The sequence below is a fragment of the Leucopleurus acutus genome, assembly GCF_964270905.1.
Source record: "Leucopleurus acutus genome assembly, chromosome: 15".
NCBI lineage: Eukaryota > Metazoa > Chordata > Mammalia > Artiodactyla > Delphinidae > Leucopleurus > Leucopleurus acutus.
In genome coordinates this window covers 19,342,569-19,362,852 of record NC_139157.1, presented here as the reverse complement: position 1 = coordinate 19,362,852, position 20,284 = coordinate 19,342,569, and the positions used below count along the sequence as shown (strand labels likewise).

The following is a 20,284-nucleotide window of genomic DNA, read 5'->3' as shown; positions in this document are numbered from 1 at the left end:
CTTATATAACTATTCTGTTTTGTGCTATTTTCTTACTTCTCTGACATAGAAAGCTTGCCAGTTTGTTGCTTGTAGTTGCTGGTTATTTCATTTCGCACTCTTTGAACAAGTTCCTCTTCAATACCAAATTCCATTGCTCTGTGTATCACATTCAGCCACCAAGGAGAATTAGAATAAATCTGTAAACAAGACAACAGCTGATCAATTAATGTCTTTTTAGTACTCACAACGTTTCTATCACTGGAAAGAGTTCTGTGAAAAATTAAAAGGAAGCAATAAATGCAACTCTCAAGGGAATCACAGTAGTGGGGAGACAAGTATACATGTTGTATATACAATGAATAAGTACAACTTCTGCATATATAACTAAATAGAACACCTATTTCATGATTACTCTGAAAGGGTGAGAATTTATTTACATACATTTATAACAAAGCTGTGCTAAAAAAATACCTAAAACAAAATAAAAATTCAGTATTCACTCTGTATATCTGAAAAGGTAACAGGCTTCTTTCTCAGCATAATAAAGTCATAATGCTTATCCTCAACTAACTGAACTAGATTCTACTCAATGAATAATCTTTGATAACTAATAAAATTATATGCTTGAATACTAAATAATTAATTAGGAAGAATAAAATGTGGAGTAACTGGTTAAAATTAAAAAGTAAAAAAAAAAAGTAAAAATATTTTGTGTAGCCTTCTCTTTAAACTTTGCTACTGATATCATGAAAGAGGAATTTTAGAAATAACAAATGGCACATATTTCATAAGGAAAATACTTATGGTTCTCATATTCTAACATCTTAAAAGAAAAGGTTTTGGAAACATGCACATGTAAGATCAAAAGAAGGTTATGGAAGTCTTCACTTTCTTCAAAAGACAACTTGTTATATACCGAAGGTAAGAGGAAACCCCATTATACCTTAAAAGAAATGAAAGAGAATAACCTCAAAATAGGTGATTTATCTATGTGTCTGTTCATCCAATCAATAAACACTGCTAACAGCAAATAAGTTTTTATTGTGGCTCAGGTACTGTACTAGGTGCTAAAAATTCCAAGATGAATAAGAAAGTTCAAGTTTCTCCCCAGAGCAGAACAAAAACCAAAATGTTATGTGGAGAAAAACATAAGAAAAGCCACATTGGTGGCCATACCTTTCTCTGGAGGTCACGTACGGTCTGCTGCACCGGCAGCAAAGCTTGTTGTGCTTCAGCAACCTCTGTATTACACTTGCTCATATAATGCTCTCGCAGCTGTTTGGCCTGTGTTGAAACAGGAAACAAGTATAAACTTTCACTTCAGGTCAAGAAAATAATTTAGTATGATGTTTCCAGAACAGTGTACTTTATTTATTTAATCTATTTAACTCAGTTTAAGCATTAAACTCTACAAGTATAGTGTAGAGAACATAAAAGCCACGCTAGAGGGCTTCCCTGGTGGCGCAGTGGTTGAGAGTCTGCCTGCTGATGCAGGGGACACGGGTTCGTGCCCCGGTCCGGGAAGATCCTACATGCTGCGGAGCGGCTGGGCCCGTGAGCCATGGCCGCTGAGCCTGAGCGTCTGGAGCCTGTGCTCCGCAATGGGAGACACCACAACAGTGAGAGGCCCGCGTACCGCAAAAAAAAAAAAAAAAAAAGCCATGCTAGAAATTCATAAGATGTATATTGAGATTTTACCTGTAAGCCACCTTGACTTACATTTACCTGTCAGTCACATAATTTAAGAAATTCCAAGGATTTGCTCCCCAAGTTTCTAATTTTTTAATTTTAAAAAATGGGAGGGGAAAGAACAGTAATATTTCAAACTATAAGGCAAAGCAAGAATACATTTTAGAATTTCTTGTCTGATTCAGTTATTATCATTTCTTGGAATTACTTCAGTTTAGAAATAATACTTTGGGTTTTAGGACTGAATTGTGTTTCTCAAAATCTATGATGAAGTCCTAACCCCCAACGTGACTATATTTGGAGATACAGCCTTTAAGAAAGTAATTAAATGAGTAAATGTAGATAAATGAGATAAGGGTGGAGCCCTAATCCTATATGACTGGTGTCCTTAAAAGGAAAGAGAGACACACCAGGGATGCAGGTATACAGAGAAAAGGCCACATGAGGACACAGTGAGAAGGCAGCCATCTACAAGCCAAGGAGAGAGTCCTCAGGAGAAACCAACACTGCTGACACCTTGATCTTAGACTGCCAGCCTCCAGAACTGTGAGAAATACATTTATTTTTAATTAAAATAAATTTTATTCAATTTATTTAAATTAAAAAACCCAGTAGTTTACCCATTTCTCCCACACCCAAGCCCTACCTCTTTCAACCACCAGTCTGTTCTCTGTATCTATGAGTATGTTTTTTTTTCTTTTTCTTTTTTTTGGGATTCCTCATATAAGAGAAATCATATAGTATTTGCCTTTGTCTGACTTATTTTGCTTAGCACATAATACCCTCAAGGTACAACCATGTTGTCGCAAATGGCAATATTTCATTCCTTTTTATGGCTAAACAATATTCCATCATATATGTATACAACATCTTCTTTATCAATGGACACTTAGGTTGTTTTCATATATTGGCTATTGTAAATAATGCTTCAATGAACATAAGGGTGCATATATCTTTTCAAGTTAGTTTTTTTGTTTGTTTGTTTTCTTCGGATAAATACCCAGTAGTGGAATTGCTGGGTCATATTATAGTCCTATTTTAAAATTTTTGAGGAACCTCCATACTATTTTCCATAGTGGCTGCAGCAATTTATATTCCCATCAACAGTGCACAAGGGTTCCCTTTTCTCTCATCCTCACCAACACTTTTTATATCTTGTCTTTTTGATAATAGCCACTCTAACAGGTATGAAGTAATATCTCATTGTGGTTTTGATTTGCGTTTCCCTAATGATTAATGATGTTGAGCATTTTTTATGTGCCTGTTGGCCATCTGTGTGTCTTCTTTGGAAAAATGTCTATTCAGATCCTCTGCCTATTTTTTTTTTCTTTTTTAAAAATGTATTTATTTATTTCGACTATGCTGGGTCTTAGTTGCAGCATGCAGGATCTTCACTGCAGCATACGGGATCTTCACTGCAGCACGTGGGATCTTTAGTTGTGGTATGTGGCCTTTTTAGTCTTAGTTGCGGCATGCGGGCTTCTTAGTTGCGGTGTGCAGACTTCTTAGTTTCGGCATGTGGACTTCTTAGTTGCAGCATTCATACGGGATCTAGTTTCCTGAGCAGGGATTGAACCCAGGCCCCCTGCATTGGGAGTGCAGAGTCTTACCCGCTGGACCACCAGGGAAGTCCCTGTCTGCCTATTTTCTAATCACCTAATAAGGGGTTAATATCTAAACCCCTGATAAGGGGTTAGTATCTAAAATATATAAATAGCACATACAACTAAATATCAAAAAAACAAACAACTGAATCAAAAAATGGGCAGAATACCTGAAAAGACATTTTCCCAAAGAAGACATAGAGATGGCTATGAAAAGGCACATGAAAAGATGTTCAACACTGCTAATTATTTGAGAAATGCAAATCATAACAATAATGAGGTATCACCTCACACACGTCAGAATGGCTATCATCAAAAAGTTTACAAATAACAAGTGTTGGGGATAATGTGGAGAAAAGGGAACCCTTGCATACTGTTGTTGGGAATGTAAATTGGTGCAACTACTAAGGAAAACAGTATGGAGGTTCCTCAAAAAACTAAATATAAACTACCATATGACCCAGCAATTCCAGTCCTGGGTATATAGCTGGAAAAAAAATGAAAACACTAGTTCAAAAAGATACATGAACCCCAATGTTCATAGCAGCACTATTTACAATAGCCAAGACATGGAAACAACCCAAGTGCCCATCAACAGATGAATGGATAAAGAAGTTGTATATATTTACAATGGAATATTATTCAGCGATAAGCAAAAAATGAAATTCTGCCATTTGCAGCAACATGGATGGACCCAGAATATTATGCTTAGTGAACAGGTCAGAAAGAGAAAGACAAATATCATATCACTTATATGTGGAATCTAAAAAATAAAACAAATAAATGTATGTGTAAAATAGAAACAGACTCACAGATGTAGAAAACAAAATAGTTGTTACCGAAGGGGAAAGGGAAGCGGGGAGGGACAAATTAAGGGTATGGAATTAAAAGATACAAACTACTATGTATAAAATAGATAAGCAGCAAAGATATATTGTATAGCAGTGGGAATTATATATATATTATATTATCATATAATAACTTATAATGGAGTATAACCTGCAAAAATACTGAATCACTATGCTGTATACCTGAAACTAATATAATAAAGCAACTATACTTCAATTAAAAAAAGAGAGACTGTCCTTTCCCCATTGTCTAATCTTGGTTCCTTTTTTGTAAATTAACTGACCATATATGGGTGGCTTTATTTCTGGGCTCTCTCTATTCTGTCCCATTGATCTATGTGTATGCTTTTATGTCAACACCATACTGTTTTAATTACTATAGCTTTACAATATAGTTTGAAATCAGGGTGCATAATGCCTGCAGCTTTGTTCTTAATCTTAAGATTGCTTTGGCTATTCAGGATGTTTTCTAGTTCCATACAAATCTTTGGATTGTTTATTCTATTTCTGTGAAAAATACCATTGGAATTTTAATAGGGATTACATTGAACCTGTATATTGTTTTGGGTAGTGTGGACATTTTAACAATATTAATTCTTCCAGTTCATGAGTGTGAGAAATAAAATTCCTGTTGTTTAAGCCAGTCTGTGGCATTTTGTTATAGAAGCCATAAAAGACTAATACAAAAAGGATTTAAAAATTGTTCCTCTTTGAACTTTTCAAGACAAGAAGAATCATGTTATTTGCAAGTAACAGAAGTACTGAAAAATTTTATTCTTATAAGTTACCATTAGGAAAAAGGAAAATTCTTCACTTTCGTCCATTTAACTGAAATACTTAACTGACTCTTGAAACTATTTTAAGAAATATCAATTAGATGGAGCATGAAGTCTGAAAAAAAATTCTTTTATAGACAGAATGAAAAAATAATAATTACCTCTTCCTCAAGTCTGCCATCTCTCAGGGTAGGAGGTATCCCTGGGTGCTTGGCTATCAACAATTCCATCAGGTTATGGGTAGCATGAAGTCTCTGTAAAACACACAAAAGGCAACAATTATGACAGCCAATGCAGTGAACTCTAAGGGGAGAACCTACTATTATTAAGGCATACAGAACACTAACACCACATTTAAGATTTAATCACCGAATTCTTTTCCTTTAAAACAATTTGAATATCAACTTTCTCTGAGTCAGTTTTATAGTAATTATCTTAACTCATAATGACATAAATTTCTAATTAAAAAGATACAGTTTCATGAAACATGTCTATGTATTTAACAGAGTATGTAATATAGGTATATTTCTTCTCTTATACATGCACTTGTCTATATGGGGAAGTATGAGTATGCCAAGTAAGTCCAGTAAAGTAGAAAGGTTGACTGCACAGACTAGATTCCTCTTCTCCTGGGAAATGAGTCTGGATGAGCCTAGCAATTATATTATGATAAAAACAAAGATAATGAAATACTTTAGAAAACAGGGCTGTGACCTGGATCTGTTGAACTTAAGGGCTGAAAAGCGGAGGAGCTAGAGGTGAAGATGGTGTAGAATAAAGGAGAAAACTCCATCTTAAATTTCTGTATTAAATATAAGCCAGGCATCTCACTGTGGTATTCAGTCTGCGACTAGTTTGACGCTCCCTCTGGAGTAAAGGGCTATGAGAAAAAATAAAGTGAATGTAGTTTCTATCTAATTTGAGTCTTTATTTGAGAAGACAACTAAAGGCTAAAGGATGATGGGAAAGGAGACTTTCTGGTAAGGTCTGATTTGGTGTCAGTGATTTGAGACTATAAGGGTTTACTCTGTTTGGCCGTGGTACAGATCTTTGTAGAGTTAATCTTTGAAGAACTACCTCAAATGTCTTAGGTCTTTTAATCATGCTTTCATAGATAACATAATCAGTAACACTATCAGATTTCTTTTTTTTTTTTAAGGTACGCAGGCTCTGTTGTGGCCTCTCCTGTTGCAGAGCACAGGCTCCGGACACGCAGGCTCAGCAGCCATGGCTCATGGGCCCAGCCGCTCCGCGGCATGTGGGATCCTCCCAGACCGGGCACGAACCCGTGTCCCCTGCATCGGCAGGCGGACTCTCAACCACTGCGCCACCAGGGAAGCCCAACACTGTCAGATTTAATAGCAAAAACAAAAGTATAAATACCATGAAAGAAAAAATGGTAGAAACTCGGCTCCACTTCTCTGTGTGCACTTGTGGAAGAGGACTTCTGCTGCCTTCTGCACAAGGTGGTGGACTGAAATGGGAGGAATACTTGTCTCTCTCCATTCCCTTACACATGCCTTACACATGCCCAACAGAGCAGGGTGGCTAATCTGACTTGATAGAGCAAGACATTTGGTGGACCACGCTTTATCAGCAGCTGGGGTTACTGTGACTCAAAAGCAAGAACCAGGCTGATTGACAGCTTACTCTTCACTCTTGAACTCAGGCATACTGGACCTACCTGTCCTACTTTTGTTTCCTTTATTCAGGAGCACAGTATCTTTGTACTTCCTCCTTCTCGCATGTGGTAAATACATTTGCTAAAAGGTTCATGACCTTCTGTAATCCTTACCCATGCAAAATATAAGTAGACTGGTATTTAATTTTCTCTCTTCTTCCCTCTCCCCCCATACACTCCTCCTAATACCTGCTCAGGCACAGGTGAACATGTAGGTCCCAAGGTTTAGATTCTGAATGGTAAAAAAGAAGCCTCACCTGGGACTCAAGCCTAAACTTACCAAGATTCAAAAAAGTATCCTTATTTACCATTTAGCTAGACAGCCTTGTCTACATGATCCACTGGATTGAACCAGAAAGAGGAAGATATTTCACACTTAAGTAAGTGTTATAATTCAAATATCCAAGTCTCCTTAAAAGACCTCCAAAAATTAAATTAGAAGATCATTGGATAGTTTTTATTATCACTTAGTTTCATTTTTGAGTTTAACTCAATTTCTCTTCTTTTTGGTGAATACCATGTGAATAAATATGTTGATGTTAATATGTGAAGTGATAAAACTGACCCCATTCTTTGAAATACAAATATTTTGAGCTGCTTTTCTAATGTAGCTTAGGCTTATCTAGTCAGCCTTGTGGCCAATACTGACCTGAGCAGACAGAATAGTGACTCTAAAACTTTCGTGTATATACAAATCACCTTGGGTGCTTATTAAAAGAACATGATTTCCAAGCTTCATCCCCAGTGATTATGACTTAGTCCATTTGTTACTCTTTGTCCTCTTAAATATTCAGAAAAATTATTTTATAAAAAACAAATATTTTGAAACTTTTTACTTACTTGCAGTGAATCAGTTTTGAGCTTTCCCTTGTGTTCCTCAGATGAACGCAGCACTTCTCTGTACAGTTCTGCTGCCAAGGCATACTCACCTGAATAATCAAAATATATTTAAAGCATAAGAAAATCATGTATTTAGTTCCCAATGTCATCTAGTTATCTATAATTTAAAAACACCTACTGTAAAAATATATAGCAATGATTACAATTCACTAATTTATTTTTTAAGAAAAGGAATTTAATGTGGTATTAATATGACTGCCCCAGTAAAAAAAAACTGGTAACAGCACCTTTTTTTTCATTGTTGTTGGTTAATTTCACAGACTAGAACACCAATCAAACACAATGTTTTATAATTATACTGAAAAACAAACTCTGAATTAACTTTTAATTTAAACAAACGGTTTTCTTCTTGTTAAAGTTACTGACTACCAATCAGTAGTCATTAGGATGTTTGAAATTAAGGACAAATTTGGGGTACTTACATGTATTTATAGACAAATATTCAAAATACTATGGCCAACCTACACATAATTCTCAGAAAAATAATGCACTCTTCTTGATAGGAATCGTTCTTATTGGTATTTGGCCAGAATGATTTACAGTCAATAACTACATTTCAAAAGCTTAGGAATTCTTTCTATTTCTATCACTATTAGTCTGAGATTTATGCTGTTTTTTATTATACATAGTTAGCACCTTATTCAAATAAAGTAATTAAAGTATCAAAGCACAGGTTGGCAAACTACGGCCCATGGGTCTTATCTGACTGCATTTTTGTAGGGTCTACAAGCTAAGAATTTTCTTTTACATTTTTAATAGCTGAAAAAATTAATAATAATAACTTGTGACATGTGAAAATTACATGATATTAAATTTCAGGGTCCATGAATAAAGGTTTATTGGAAGTCAGCCATGCTGACTTATTTATGTACTGTCTGTGGCTACTTCTGCATTACAATAGCAGGGCTGAATAGTTGCCACAGATCTTACGGTTCACAAAACCTAAAATATTTATTACCTGGTTCTTTCAGAAAAAGTTTGATGAGACTTCACTGAAGAAGAGATGAAACATTTTTAATGGCTTTGAGTAATGGAACCTATGTTATTTGCTGCCTGGGGAAAAACTCAAAATTGTTAATTGATACATACAATTAAAATAAAAATCTAACAGTGGCAAAATCACGGAATACAAGGGGAAAAAAAGGTAAAGAGATGTTCTGGTTTTAGTTTGCTGAGGAAAAAAGGCTTTTTCCTGATCATCACATACACTTGCATTTTAATTTTTTTTAACTTTAAACTAGTTTCATTAATATCATGGATTTAGAACTTTGTTCATGGCCATAATGAGTTTTCCATATATATACCTTTATAAATTTGTTCATGGCCATAATGAGTTTTCCATATATACACCTTTGTAAATTTTGTTGTTGGTTCTCTCTCTCTCTTTGTTAAAGTTGATTTTATATATGTAAATTTTATTGTGGTAAAATACACATAAAATAAAACTTACAATTTCAACCATTTTTAGACGAGTGCAGTTCAGTAGCATTAAGTATATTCGTTCATATTGTTGTGCAAAACATTTGCTTTTATACCACTGCTTTATACCTAATTCTACCAGTTATCTAATATAAAGCTTTCTAAAGCACGTTTTCACAGTACTTTACAGTCATCCAATTTCTATTCACTTTAATAAAGGAGAAGATTATTTTTGCAATAATAAAATTGCATTACAGTGTAGGAGTAACATAATTATCTTCACACAATGAACTCTCTTTAGTTTTGAAGATTTTTCTAAAGCTTTTCAAAAGACATATGGATTCTATTAATATTTATACTATCATTTATAGAGAACAATTCATTTAACGATTTTCCCCTCATAATTATTATACCTTTTAAAGAAGGTACAATGACTAGACTATAATAAAAACAGTTGAAACTGAACTAGTCATTATAATGTTTTTAATGCTTAGTTGAAAAAAAAAAAAAGGACGTTTTCTGGGGAAGACATAAAAATATGCATATTCAATAAGCTATACAAGTTTAAGCCAAATATGGAAATACCGGTTCTTTGCCACTTGATGGCACTAACATTTCCAGGTAAACAAATTGTACTGGTTCTATACTGCCAAACTAATTTTCTCCAAAAAAACACCTGTAGAAATGAAAAATGTATGTGATGATCAGGAAAAAAGTTTTCTTTCTCAGAAAACTGAACCTAAAACACTTCTATACCACATATGTATATGTGTGTGTGTGTGTGTGTGTGTGTGTGTGTATATTTCATGTATACATTGTACAAAATTGAAATAATACCATGTTTTTAATACCATAATCAGTGAGGAACATAGAATATACATTGTATATCATATATATATGTTTGCATACAATATAAACAAATCCTTTTAGAGTTTGATATTAAGTTTCGATTTCTTTTAGAAGTCAGATCTTTACTATCTGATCTCTAATATTAGAATAGTTTAAATTATGTAAGTTAAATATGTAATGTTACCTTTAAAAATGTGTATTGTTTAACATACTACTATGAGTTAAACCATGGAAACCAGAAGTAGTTAATCCTCCACAATTAAGTTCATAATTACATTTAAATGAATAGACATACCATTTATTAATGGACTTTCTAATAGGAATTTCTCTTAACAATTAGCAATAGTTTCCATCCATAGATAAATAAATACAGTGGGAAGGAATACAGTGGAAACTATCTGAAAAGAGCAGTGATGCACCTCCTGTTACACCATAGCACGGTATTTTGCCACTTAGGAGCCAACTACATGCTGATCCTGCTGTTACAGTGTTTGGAAATGATCAGATGAATAACCTTTTCCCCCAATTCCCATATTATGCATAACTTTACCACAGGGAAAAAGAGACAACAAATCTGATAAGGAGGCTAGAAAAAAGGCCAAGTGAAGAAATTCATTTACTGTCTTAAGCTTCTGAGTCATAACAACATAAAATAAAATGAGGAATGCAGTTTTAGAATTAAGATGGGAAATCTGAAATTTATTTTTATTATTGTGACCATCTGCAAGTAACATATTACTCCATTTCAGAAATTTTTTTTTTTTTTTTTTTTGGCAGTACGCAGGCCTCTCACTGTTGCGGCCTCTCCCATTGTGGGGCACAGGCTCCGGACGCGCAGGCTCAGCGGCCATGGCTCACGGGCCCAGCCGCTCCGCGGCATGTGGGATCTTCCCGGACTGGGGCACGAACCCATGTCTCCTGCATCGGCAGGCGGACTCTCAACCACTGTGCCACCGGGGAAGCCCAAATTGAACTTTTTGAATATGGATAACTAATTGTTCCAGTACCATTTACTGAAAACACTAAGCTTTCTCCACTGAAACGCCTTTGCGTCTTTGTTGAAACTGATCATAAATAAGTGGGACTAGTTCTGGACTCTATTTTGTTCCATTGGTCTACTTGCCTATCTTTATGCCAGTATTATACCGTCTTGATTATTATAGCTTTAAAATAAGTGTTGATTCAGGTAAATCTTCCAACTATTTTGTTCTTTTCAAACTTGTTTTGACTATTCTAGGTGAATTTTAGAATCAGCTTGTCAACTTCCATAAACAGCCTGCTAAAATTTTTGTTTGGGAAAATTTTGATTGCATTGACTCTGTATATCAATTTGAGATGAATCAGCATCTTAATAATATTAAGTCTTCTGATCCATGAACCCGGTATAACTAGGTATTCTTTAATTTCTGTTAGCAATATTTGTACTTTTCAATGTTTCTGTGATTTTTGTATGGGTCCTGTACATATTTTTTCCAACTTGATGTCAAAGTATTTCATATTTTTTTGATACTACTATGAATGGCATTGTTATAATTTCTTATTGTTCATTCCCAGTATATCGGAATATAATACATTTTTATATATTCATCTTGTCTTATGCAACCTTGCGAAACTCATTTATTTGCTCTAGTAGTTTTCCTACATAGACAATCACATTGCAGCAAATAAAGATAATTTTATTTTTTTCGTATTCAATCTGATTAACTGTTTGTCTTCCTCTATTAAGAATTTAAGGCCCACAAGATCAGAGACTACTTTATCTTACTGTATTATTTTTAGTACCTAGATCATACCCAGCACACAGCAGACATTCTAATATTTGTTGGGAGAATGAATTTATAAACAGTGTTACTTTGTAAATCAATATTCACTTGAATGTGTCAAATTTTAACCATTCTTCTATTTCTAGGCATTTTGGTTGTTTCAGTTGTTCACTACTATAGACTAAAATTCATAATTTATTGCCAATCTTTGTTCACATTATAATTTCCCTAAAAAAACTTCTAAAAGTGGAAATGTTTGGTGAAAGCATATGTAAACTTTGAAGGTTTTTGAAGTGTTCTGTGTAACTGCTCTTCATTAAGCTGAACCTATTTAAATTCCGAATAGTACCGTGTGAAAGTGTCTTTCTTGGGAAACTTTGATTTCTACTATAACTAATCTTCCTCATTAAGTGTTTAGAAGAATCAGAGATAACAAAGCAATCACCTTCTACCTTTAATGATGTGGATGCCTGCTAAGCCATTGAGGGCACAAACTAGCTGCCGATGTGCTTCTTCACATTCAGTTCCACATTTCTTCTGCAGAGATGTCAGCAGTTCCTCCATTGTCATGGTGCTAAAAGAAAAGGGAGATTGTTCAGGACTAGGAAGAATCCTAAGTTAGAGTATTATATTACATAAGGTCAAGAGCACCAGACTCTTACAGAGTCTTTGTGATCTTCAGTATCTTTCTGTTTACCCCCATTTTCACCATTATCACTTTTAGCTTGATTACCTCTTACTATTCTAGCAAGCATTCTTCTGATCCCATCATTCTTTAACTTTCTCTCATTTCAGTCAATGAAGACCAGAACTAGGAAACTCTTCCTAAAGTACAAAGTACACATGATATACTTGGAACAGTATGGGTGTGAGAATGTAACACTGAATCTGTATCCTAGCACTAAACTTAATTAACCTCTAAGAGCCTGACTTTTTTTAATCTGTAAAGAAAATGAATATTCTCCAAGGATCAGCTCAAATGCCATTTCCACCAGAAGGCTGTCTAACATTAACTACTTTATATAGAAATTACTGTCATACTCTAATTGTCCACAGCAATTCATATATACCTCTTGTGAAATACATTATGTTTGCCTTACATAATAGAGATCTATAATCTTTGTCAGCTCCTTTATTTGTCCATAAACTGCTTAAAGGCAAGGACAAAAGTCAAATTCCTCTTTATGTTTCTTACAGCACCTGAAAGGGTATCTTTTTAATATCAAGTGCTAAAAAAAAGGCCAGTTCTTAAGTCACAGTCTGATGAACAAAGAAGTTTCTGGGACAATAGAGTATTGTGGGCATAAATAACCTTAATGTATTAGAAAGGAATAATCAAAGAATACAGCTAACACGACTATAAAGAAAATATTTAATGGTAATCTAATTCATCTAATTCCCCGATGTGGGAACCAAAAAATATAATGCAAAAAGAACAAAAGCCTTTCATATCTGGGGTGCAGCAGAAAACAACCCCACCCCCCAAAAAACAACAAAACCCTACAACAGTTCTAATTTTAAAGAAATGTTCAAAACAATGAAAATAATTTTGATGTGATTCTCTTTCACAAAGGGGGTTCCATATCAAAGAAAAATCACCACACTGCTAAAAATAGCTGACAACTCAGTTATAATACCCTGAACGAAACTGTGGGCTAGGAAGCTAATTGCTTAAATATTGTCTATTACTACTGTATTATCAATTGGAGTATAAGAAAATTGGTAATAAAACCTTTTCTGGAGTGGCAAGAACTCCCCACGAACAGCTTGTGGGTGGCAGCAGGCCTGCCTGAGCCTCAGCAATGGATATAGGATGGAGGTGACAGTCCTTCTGTCCAGGCTGCTGAGCTTCAAAGCCCAGTCAGAAATCTTCCTGAGTTTTACTACTGCATCCTGGCAGCACACTTCATGTTGACGGTGATAGAAATGTCTTTCCACTGGAGAAAAGTGGAGCCAGTGGATTTCTTCTGTCTGAGGGGGTATCTGGATCTATACAGAGGAGAAAAAAGAAGATTTCACCTGGAAATTTAACTTTCTACCAAAATTCTGCTTTTCTTCTTTTTTTTTTTTCCTAATACCCTTAATCAATAAAAACTTATCCTACTGACTTGGTCAATCACATCTTTCTTTGCAGACCTCCACAGTATCTTGGCAATAAAGCTGTAGAGGAGCTGAGGATTCTTCTTGCAGTAAGGACGATAGAGAAGTCGAACCCACCAGTGTTTGACACAGTAAGGTTCAATACCAAGAAAGACCACTAACCCAAAAAGATCTGAAAAGAAAGAAAAAAAGCACATTGAGAATACAGACGGTGCCCAACTTACGATGGTTTGACTTACAATTTTTTGACTTTACCATGGTGCAAAAACGAACGTTGTTAATTAATAAATCATCAAATCTGATTTATCTCTATCAGTCTAGCATAGTGGATCTCAACTGAGGTGGAGGTGGAGGGGTGCGATTTTGCCCACTGGAGACATTTGGCCGTGTCTGGAGACATTTGTGGGTGTCACAATTGCAAGAATGCTACCAGCATCTAGAGGGTAAAAGCTCAATATCCAAAATGCCCAGAACAGCTCCCCCCAAAAATGAACTATCTGTCCCTAAACGTCAATGGGGCTAAGGTGAAGAAACCCTGGTCTAACACAAAAAGAAAACAAATGAGACTTCTACTTCCAAATACAACAGAGTAAGTCACGTCAGGCTAACATTCCCACTGCAACAACTACAAAAAGAACAGATATATTACAAGAGTCATAGTGTTAAAGATATCAGCTAATCATGGAAGCAAAGATGAAAGATAAACTAAATTTCTAGAAATTTGGGAAAGGCTATTTTTTAAGGTAACTTGGGCATGAGAAAACTTTTGGGGGTGATTATGTTGACTGCGGAAATAAACTCACAGGTAAATACATATGTCAAAAATTTATAAATTTTACATTTTAAATATTTACAGTTTCATTATATGTCATTTATACCTCAATAAAGGTGTTAAAAAATTAATAAAAAATTTGTTGAATGGTGACAAGTGCTCAAAACACCTGCCAACATCTTATTCAACCAAAATAAACTAACTACCCAGGGAACTGAGGAATTATTGCTCATACTTTTCAATACTAAAATTAGAAAAGAGTAACTTTGATAGTCATTTTCTTTTTTCTATACCTTCTCAGCTAACTTTTGAGCTGAGTGATATCTTATAAACACCTAAATATCATAATTGGGCAGTTTCCAATGTAACAGCACACCACTAAATTTGGCCTTTTAATTAGACTGATATTATTCTATAAATATGTTTTGCAATGTAACTTACTAAAATTACACAGGTATTTTAATATATACCTAAAATCTTCCTAAAAAACTCTTTCCCCCTAAAAATAATCAACAAAAAAAATTGTTTTTCACATCATTGTAATGGATGGATGTTGATATTTTTATTTTAGCAGAATGATAAGTTATTCTGCTAGAAACAAACAATATATGAAAATTTGAATTTTCAGAATGATAAATGTTGAGGATGAATATTTGCCACAGGACTCCAAAAATATTTATATTTTATAATTAACTGCATTTTAATGACAGCTTTTCAGGAAAATTATGTAAAACAACATTTACTTAAACCTTTAGTTTTAAATATTTGCAACTTGAACAAAAGTTTTAAAAATGCAGTCTATGTTCTATGGAAAAAATAAGTTATATGAATGAGATTAATGTAGAAGCATGAGTTATACTGTGTGAGCGGGAGGTCCTTATTTTTATAGACACGGCCAAGTGAAATTAATTCCTTTTTCCTCTCTCTCTGGCTCTTTCCCTCTTTCCTTCTTGTCAGGTTCTTCCTGTTTTCTACTCACCATTTGGAACTTTGAGTTCAATTCAGACCTATATCTACACTGTTCAAGCACGCACAGTAACTGCTCAAATTAGGACAATGGGACTGCTCACCATATACCTATCCTCATATATGCAAACAAATGTCGCTTGATTCCATTTAAAAAGGTTAAGTGTTTGAAACTATTACGAGTCAAATATAAATACATATATAATCACTTAAGTAAGGATTTCAGCAAAAGTTAAACATAAAATACTTCTTGTTCAAAAAAATTAAGCTTTTCAAATATATGCAATATGTGAGAAAACCATACATTACCCTCCAATCCTCTCTGTACTGGAGTGCCACTGATGCACCAGCGGTTAATCCCACTTAAGCGCTGAGCCATTTCTGCAGCCTGATGGGAGAGAAATATGAAATAAAAAAGAAAAGAAAAAAGACACAGGAAAAACTCAAAAGTCAGGAATATGTTTACTTATGAAAATAGCCCATGTCAAGCTACGTTTCAGGTCAGATGCATCTGCGCTTATCAAACACTTATCACACTCAATATTGAATGTCATATTCAACGGGCTATCTTCTAGTACAGTGGTTCTCATTAGCAGGAGGCTGTCATGTGTCCTTCCAAAGAGGAAAGGTAGTTCAAGTATGTGTAGAATGAAAATACCCGCTGAATGACTGATACATTCCCTCGACCACCCCATTCTCCAGATGTGAACCACCATGCTAATAGACATGATTTATAAATTCAATTCAGGTTATAGACTGGCCAAAGACAGAATAAAGACATATAACAAAGTCTGAATAAAAATTCTGTCCTCTAAAGTAGTATTTTTCTATTACCATTTGGTCTCTCTGATCAAAAAACTGCCAAAGTTATCAGAGGCTATATGACGAGCCTTCCACATAGCAGAAGTGCTTATAAAAGTCCCTAAATACTTTGATCTGCATCACACAAAAACTGTCATCTTATTCAAATATACATGTGCATTGCATTTAGAGCAATGATTCACAGATTACCAAACTAATTCCTAAGGATTATATAGTTCATACACAGAGAAAAGCAAATGTTGAGTGTTTAAAGGCAAACTTTTGGCCAATGTCAATGCTGTGGGTTAACTACACTTAAACTATTAAATTTTCTATGGACAGTTTCCTCCAATCCCTTTCCCTTTTCTCTTCCCCAGCCCTCAGAAGGTTCTGCAGAAATTCTCACTTTTACAGTAGGACATTCAACCATCTGAGCTTCATCAAGGCAAATCCTCCACCACTCCACAGCTACAAGGGGGCTCGGAATGGCCATATAGCGCTTCTGGTTCCTTAAGCGACGCCCATCCTCACTATTGCTGTGTGGGATATCTACATAGTTTAGTTCTGAACGAAGGACATCATAAGTAATGATGACTATATCCTGTTCTGCCAAAAAATGAGGCTGTAAAAAACCATCTTTCTTCACTCCTTGATATACCTAGGAAATAATCAGCATAGACATAGTTATTGCAGAAAGGCACATCAAAGATACTGAAACAGTCATTTATTTATACACTTACTGAGCCCTTTCTATTTGTTTAGAACCAAACATGCTATAAGATACATCCTATACCTGTCTAGAGAAAGATGCATTTTAGTGTGTAAGACTAATAACATAAGTAATATGAATGGAACAGTAAATGTGAAGGCTCACAGTGGAAAGACCAATTCTATGGCTAAGAAGGTAAATTCAGAGAGAAATTCAAATTTGCGGTAGATCTTGAAGTACATTGAGGAGTCCTCACAGGTGGAGAAAAAGGGAAAAGGACTTACAGGTAGGTGGGTAGATGGAATAGCTTGTACAAAAGCACAATGGTGTGAAAAAGTAGAACAATAAGAGCTATTATTTACTGAATGCCTTTTATATTTCAGACACCATGCAAAGTTTTATCTCCTACTTTCAACAACAATCCTGTTAGTTGTTATTATTTCTATCCCACAAATAAGAAACACGTAGTGACTTGCTCCAAACTGGTAGAGTCAAGATTCAAACCAAGGTTTGCCTACCCTACAGAACAGAGCTCCTCAATGGCAAAGATGGTCTTTTACATATTACTGTACTCTCCATGCCTATCATAGTGGCTGAAATCCAGAAAACATACATAACATTTGTGTGGAAAGAAGAACAAAGAGAGTAAAGAAAACTAACAGTAGTGAACAACAACATTAAATGACCACTTACTATGTGCCAGCACTTTATCAAATCATTTAATCTTCACAAAAAGTCTGTGAGGGGGTACTACTTTCAGAACTTAGCACAATTCCTGGCACATAATAGGTACTCAATAAATATCTGTTGAATGAGTAAATCCTTATTTTACAGATGGGGTAACTGAGGCTTCAGAGGAAGATTCTGGAGCTAAAAGTTGAAAGATCATACAAGTTCATACTATTACACAATGCTGCCTTTGAATTGCATTTCTCTCAGAGTATAAACGCTTATACAAAGACTTTTTCATTTATACGATCAAGATTTTTTTCAAAAGCTTTCATCTTTCCATCCAAAGTGCTTTAACTTCTGATGTCAGAAAAGAATAAACAGTCTACGGTTCTATTTCTTATTCTCAATTTCCTCTTCAAGTTCTGATTTAATATTATTATTATCTCATTAAGTTAATTTTGGGGATAAAAAACAAAGTGACAAAGATTATAAAAATTATCATGGGGCTTCCCTGGTGGCGCAGTGGTTGAGAGTCTGCCTGCTGATGCAGGAGACATGGGTTCGTGCCCCGGTCCGGGAGGATCCCACATGCCGTGGAGCGGCTGTGCCCGTGAGCCATGGCTGCTGGGCCTGCGCGTCCGGAGCCTGTGCTCCGCAACGAGAGAGGCCACAACTGTGAGAGGCCCGCATACCTCAAAAAAAAAAAAAAAAAAATCATGGAGTGAAAATTTACATTTTCCTATCCCTTTAAAGAGTCCAAACTACCTTACCAAGACCCGAAGAGATGATGACCTCACATGTCTATTGATTTCATCCACCCACTGATGACAGATGGAACTAGGGGAGATGATCAGCGTTGCTCTTGTTGATACTGGCTCCATTGCAACTAGGCAGTGGGGGCAGTAGAAAGGTTTAATCTTCAGATTCTTCTCTTCATAATTCACACATTTTGCATGCTGCCACAAGTGGCATTTCAGGCACTGAACACGAGGCTTACGGTCTACCTGGTCAACTTCACCACATATGCACTCAAAGTGATAATCGGAGGAATTATAGGGACCCATGATATTAGAATGTGGCATGTCATGACCAACAGGATTTACAGATTCAGCTTGGTCCTTTGCTGCATGTTTTTGCTTGACTTCAAAGACACATGTACTTTCAGATGTTGTAACATCAGTAACTGCAGAGTCACCGGTAGCTGGACAGTGATCCTGTGAGTTGAGATTGATGTTAAGCTGACTTTTTTCCTTTTTTGTGGATGGAACAACAGGCTTTTTCCTCAATTTACTACGATTTCTCCTGGCCTTATAGTAATAATAGTAAGGATCATCATCATCATCAGAGGTGTTTGATGGCAAGTATTCGGAATCTGTGTCCTTGCTCCCTGGTTTTCTGGATTCTTTCTGAATTTTCCTTGGACTCCCCACAACCTATGAAAAATATTATTTATTTAATTTATTTCAACAGAGTGACATATCTGAAATTAAATGCCCAACTTCATGTGCTTTACATAAAAATCTAGTAGCCAGTCTTTGTTACCCCTTCCCTGAGGAGAATCACTCTTGATCAGTGGCTTTCAAGTTTCTCTAAGAACTCCCCTCCCTGATTTCCCCTCCAAAAGCAAAAGAAAGCTCTACTGCTGTATCATTAAGATTTGGAGTGAACAAAAGTTAGAAAGATAAAGGGAGCTACTAATTTTGGCATCAACTTCTTATAATTTACAATCTGCCTAAATCAATAAAAGACTGGTAGTTTATAATATATAAATATACAAACTAGGGCAATTATACAAATACCAAGTATTAAAATACAGCATTTAAAGTGAAAATTAATCTACTAGTTACTGCAATTAGCAAATGAGTTCCTTCTTTCTTTCTCCCTTCTAACTGTGTACCCTCCTGCAATTATTTATTGAATGCCAATTCTGTGCCAGGCATCATGTCAGATGCTGGGGATATATATATGAGGAATATTTAGCTCCTGGTCTCAAAGGGGTCTGTTGGAAAAGACAGAACAGTAAAAAATAAAATGACGCCATAGGAATGCATAAGAGGGTTATATAACCCAGAGGGGCTGCGATGGGGAGGTAGGTGCCAGCAATAGCTTCCTAGAAGTGATGTCACAGTCAAGGTTGAACAGAGGAATGAATGACATTAACATGGAATGACTGGCATTAACTGAAGGAGATTTTCTTTTTTGGGTAGCAGAAGGATTATTAAAAGCACAGAAGTTCATTGCAGTCTTCTAACCTAGCTGGGGAGAAACTGGCGGAGACTCCCGGCTCTAGGAAATGAACTTTTTGGTCTGCCATTTCTTTCACAGTAGCTAAGCTGGTAACTCTACGTTCTAAATTGTTGTCATTAGTCTTTTCTTGATTTATGTTTGCCAATTTGTAACTATTTTCTTAAAAGCAAACTGAACTTATTGGCCACAAAGCAGCAGTTTTATAAAAAAAAATAAACATTTTATAAGGTGATGACATGGGAAAAATAAAAACTTATATAAAAGATTCATTGTATATAAAGAGCTATGCAAATGTAAGGTATCAATATTTTTATAAAGTATGGAACATGCTTTTTAAACTGCTGACAACATGAGGGTAACAAAAGTTATCTTAAATTATAATATGCTTAACAAACTAATTTTATAATTCACTCAATAAATATTTATTGAGTACCTGACATATGTCACGCACTCTTCTCCAGGCTTAATGGTGACCAAAATAAAGTTGCTACTCTGATGGAACTTAT

The 20,284-nt window shown here is 35.3% G+C and overlaps 1 protein-coding gene across 4 annotated transcripts in view; it reads right to left on the bottom strand.

Moving 5' to 3' along the window:
• The window catches only part of SHPRH (SNF2 histone linker PHD RING helicase), an 81,208-nt gene that overhangs the window by 39,955 nt on the left and 20,969 nt on the right, over positions 1–20,284 (bottom strand). For all 4 annotated transcript variants that reach the window (XM_082855601.1, XM_082855600.1, XM_082855602.1 and 1 more), the window contains exons 9-18: positions 18,302–18,964; positions 16,557–16,808; positions 15,659–15,737; positions 13,620–13,783; positions 13,244–13,500; positions 11,964–12,085; positions 7,421–7,509; positions 5,061–5,153; positions 1,159–1,266; positions 37–179 (exon numbers count right to left, since the gene is read on the bottom strand). In XM_082855601.1, the coding sequence (XP_082711727.1) occupies positions 37–179; positions 1,159–1,266; positions 5,061–5,153; positions 7,421–7,509; positions 11,964–12,085; positions 13,244–13,500; positions 13,620–13,783; positions 15,659–15,737; positions 16,557–16,808; positions 18,302–18,964 (1,970 nt within the window). The remainder of the gene's footprint in view (positions 1–36; positions 180–1,158; positions 1,267–5,060; positions 5,154–7,420; positions 7,510–11,963; positions 12,086–13,243; positions 13,501–13,619; positions 13,784–15,658; positions 15,738–16,556; positions 16,809–18,301; positions 18,965–20,284) is intronic.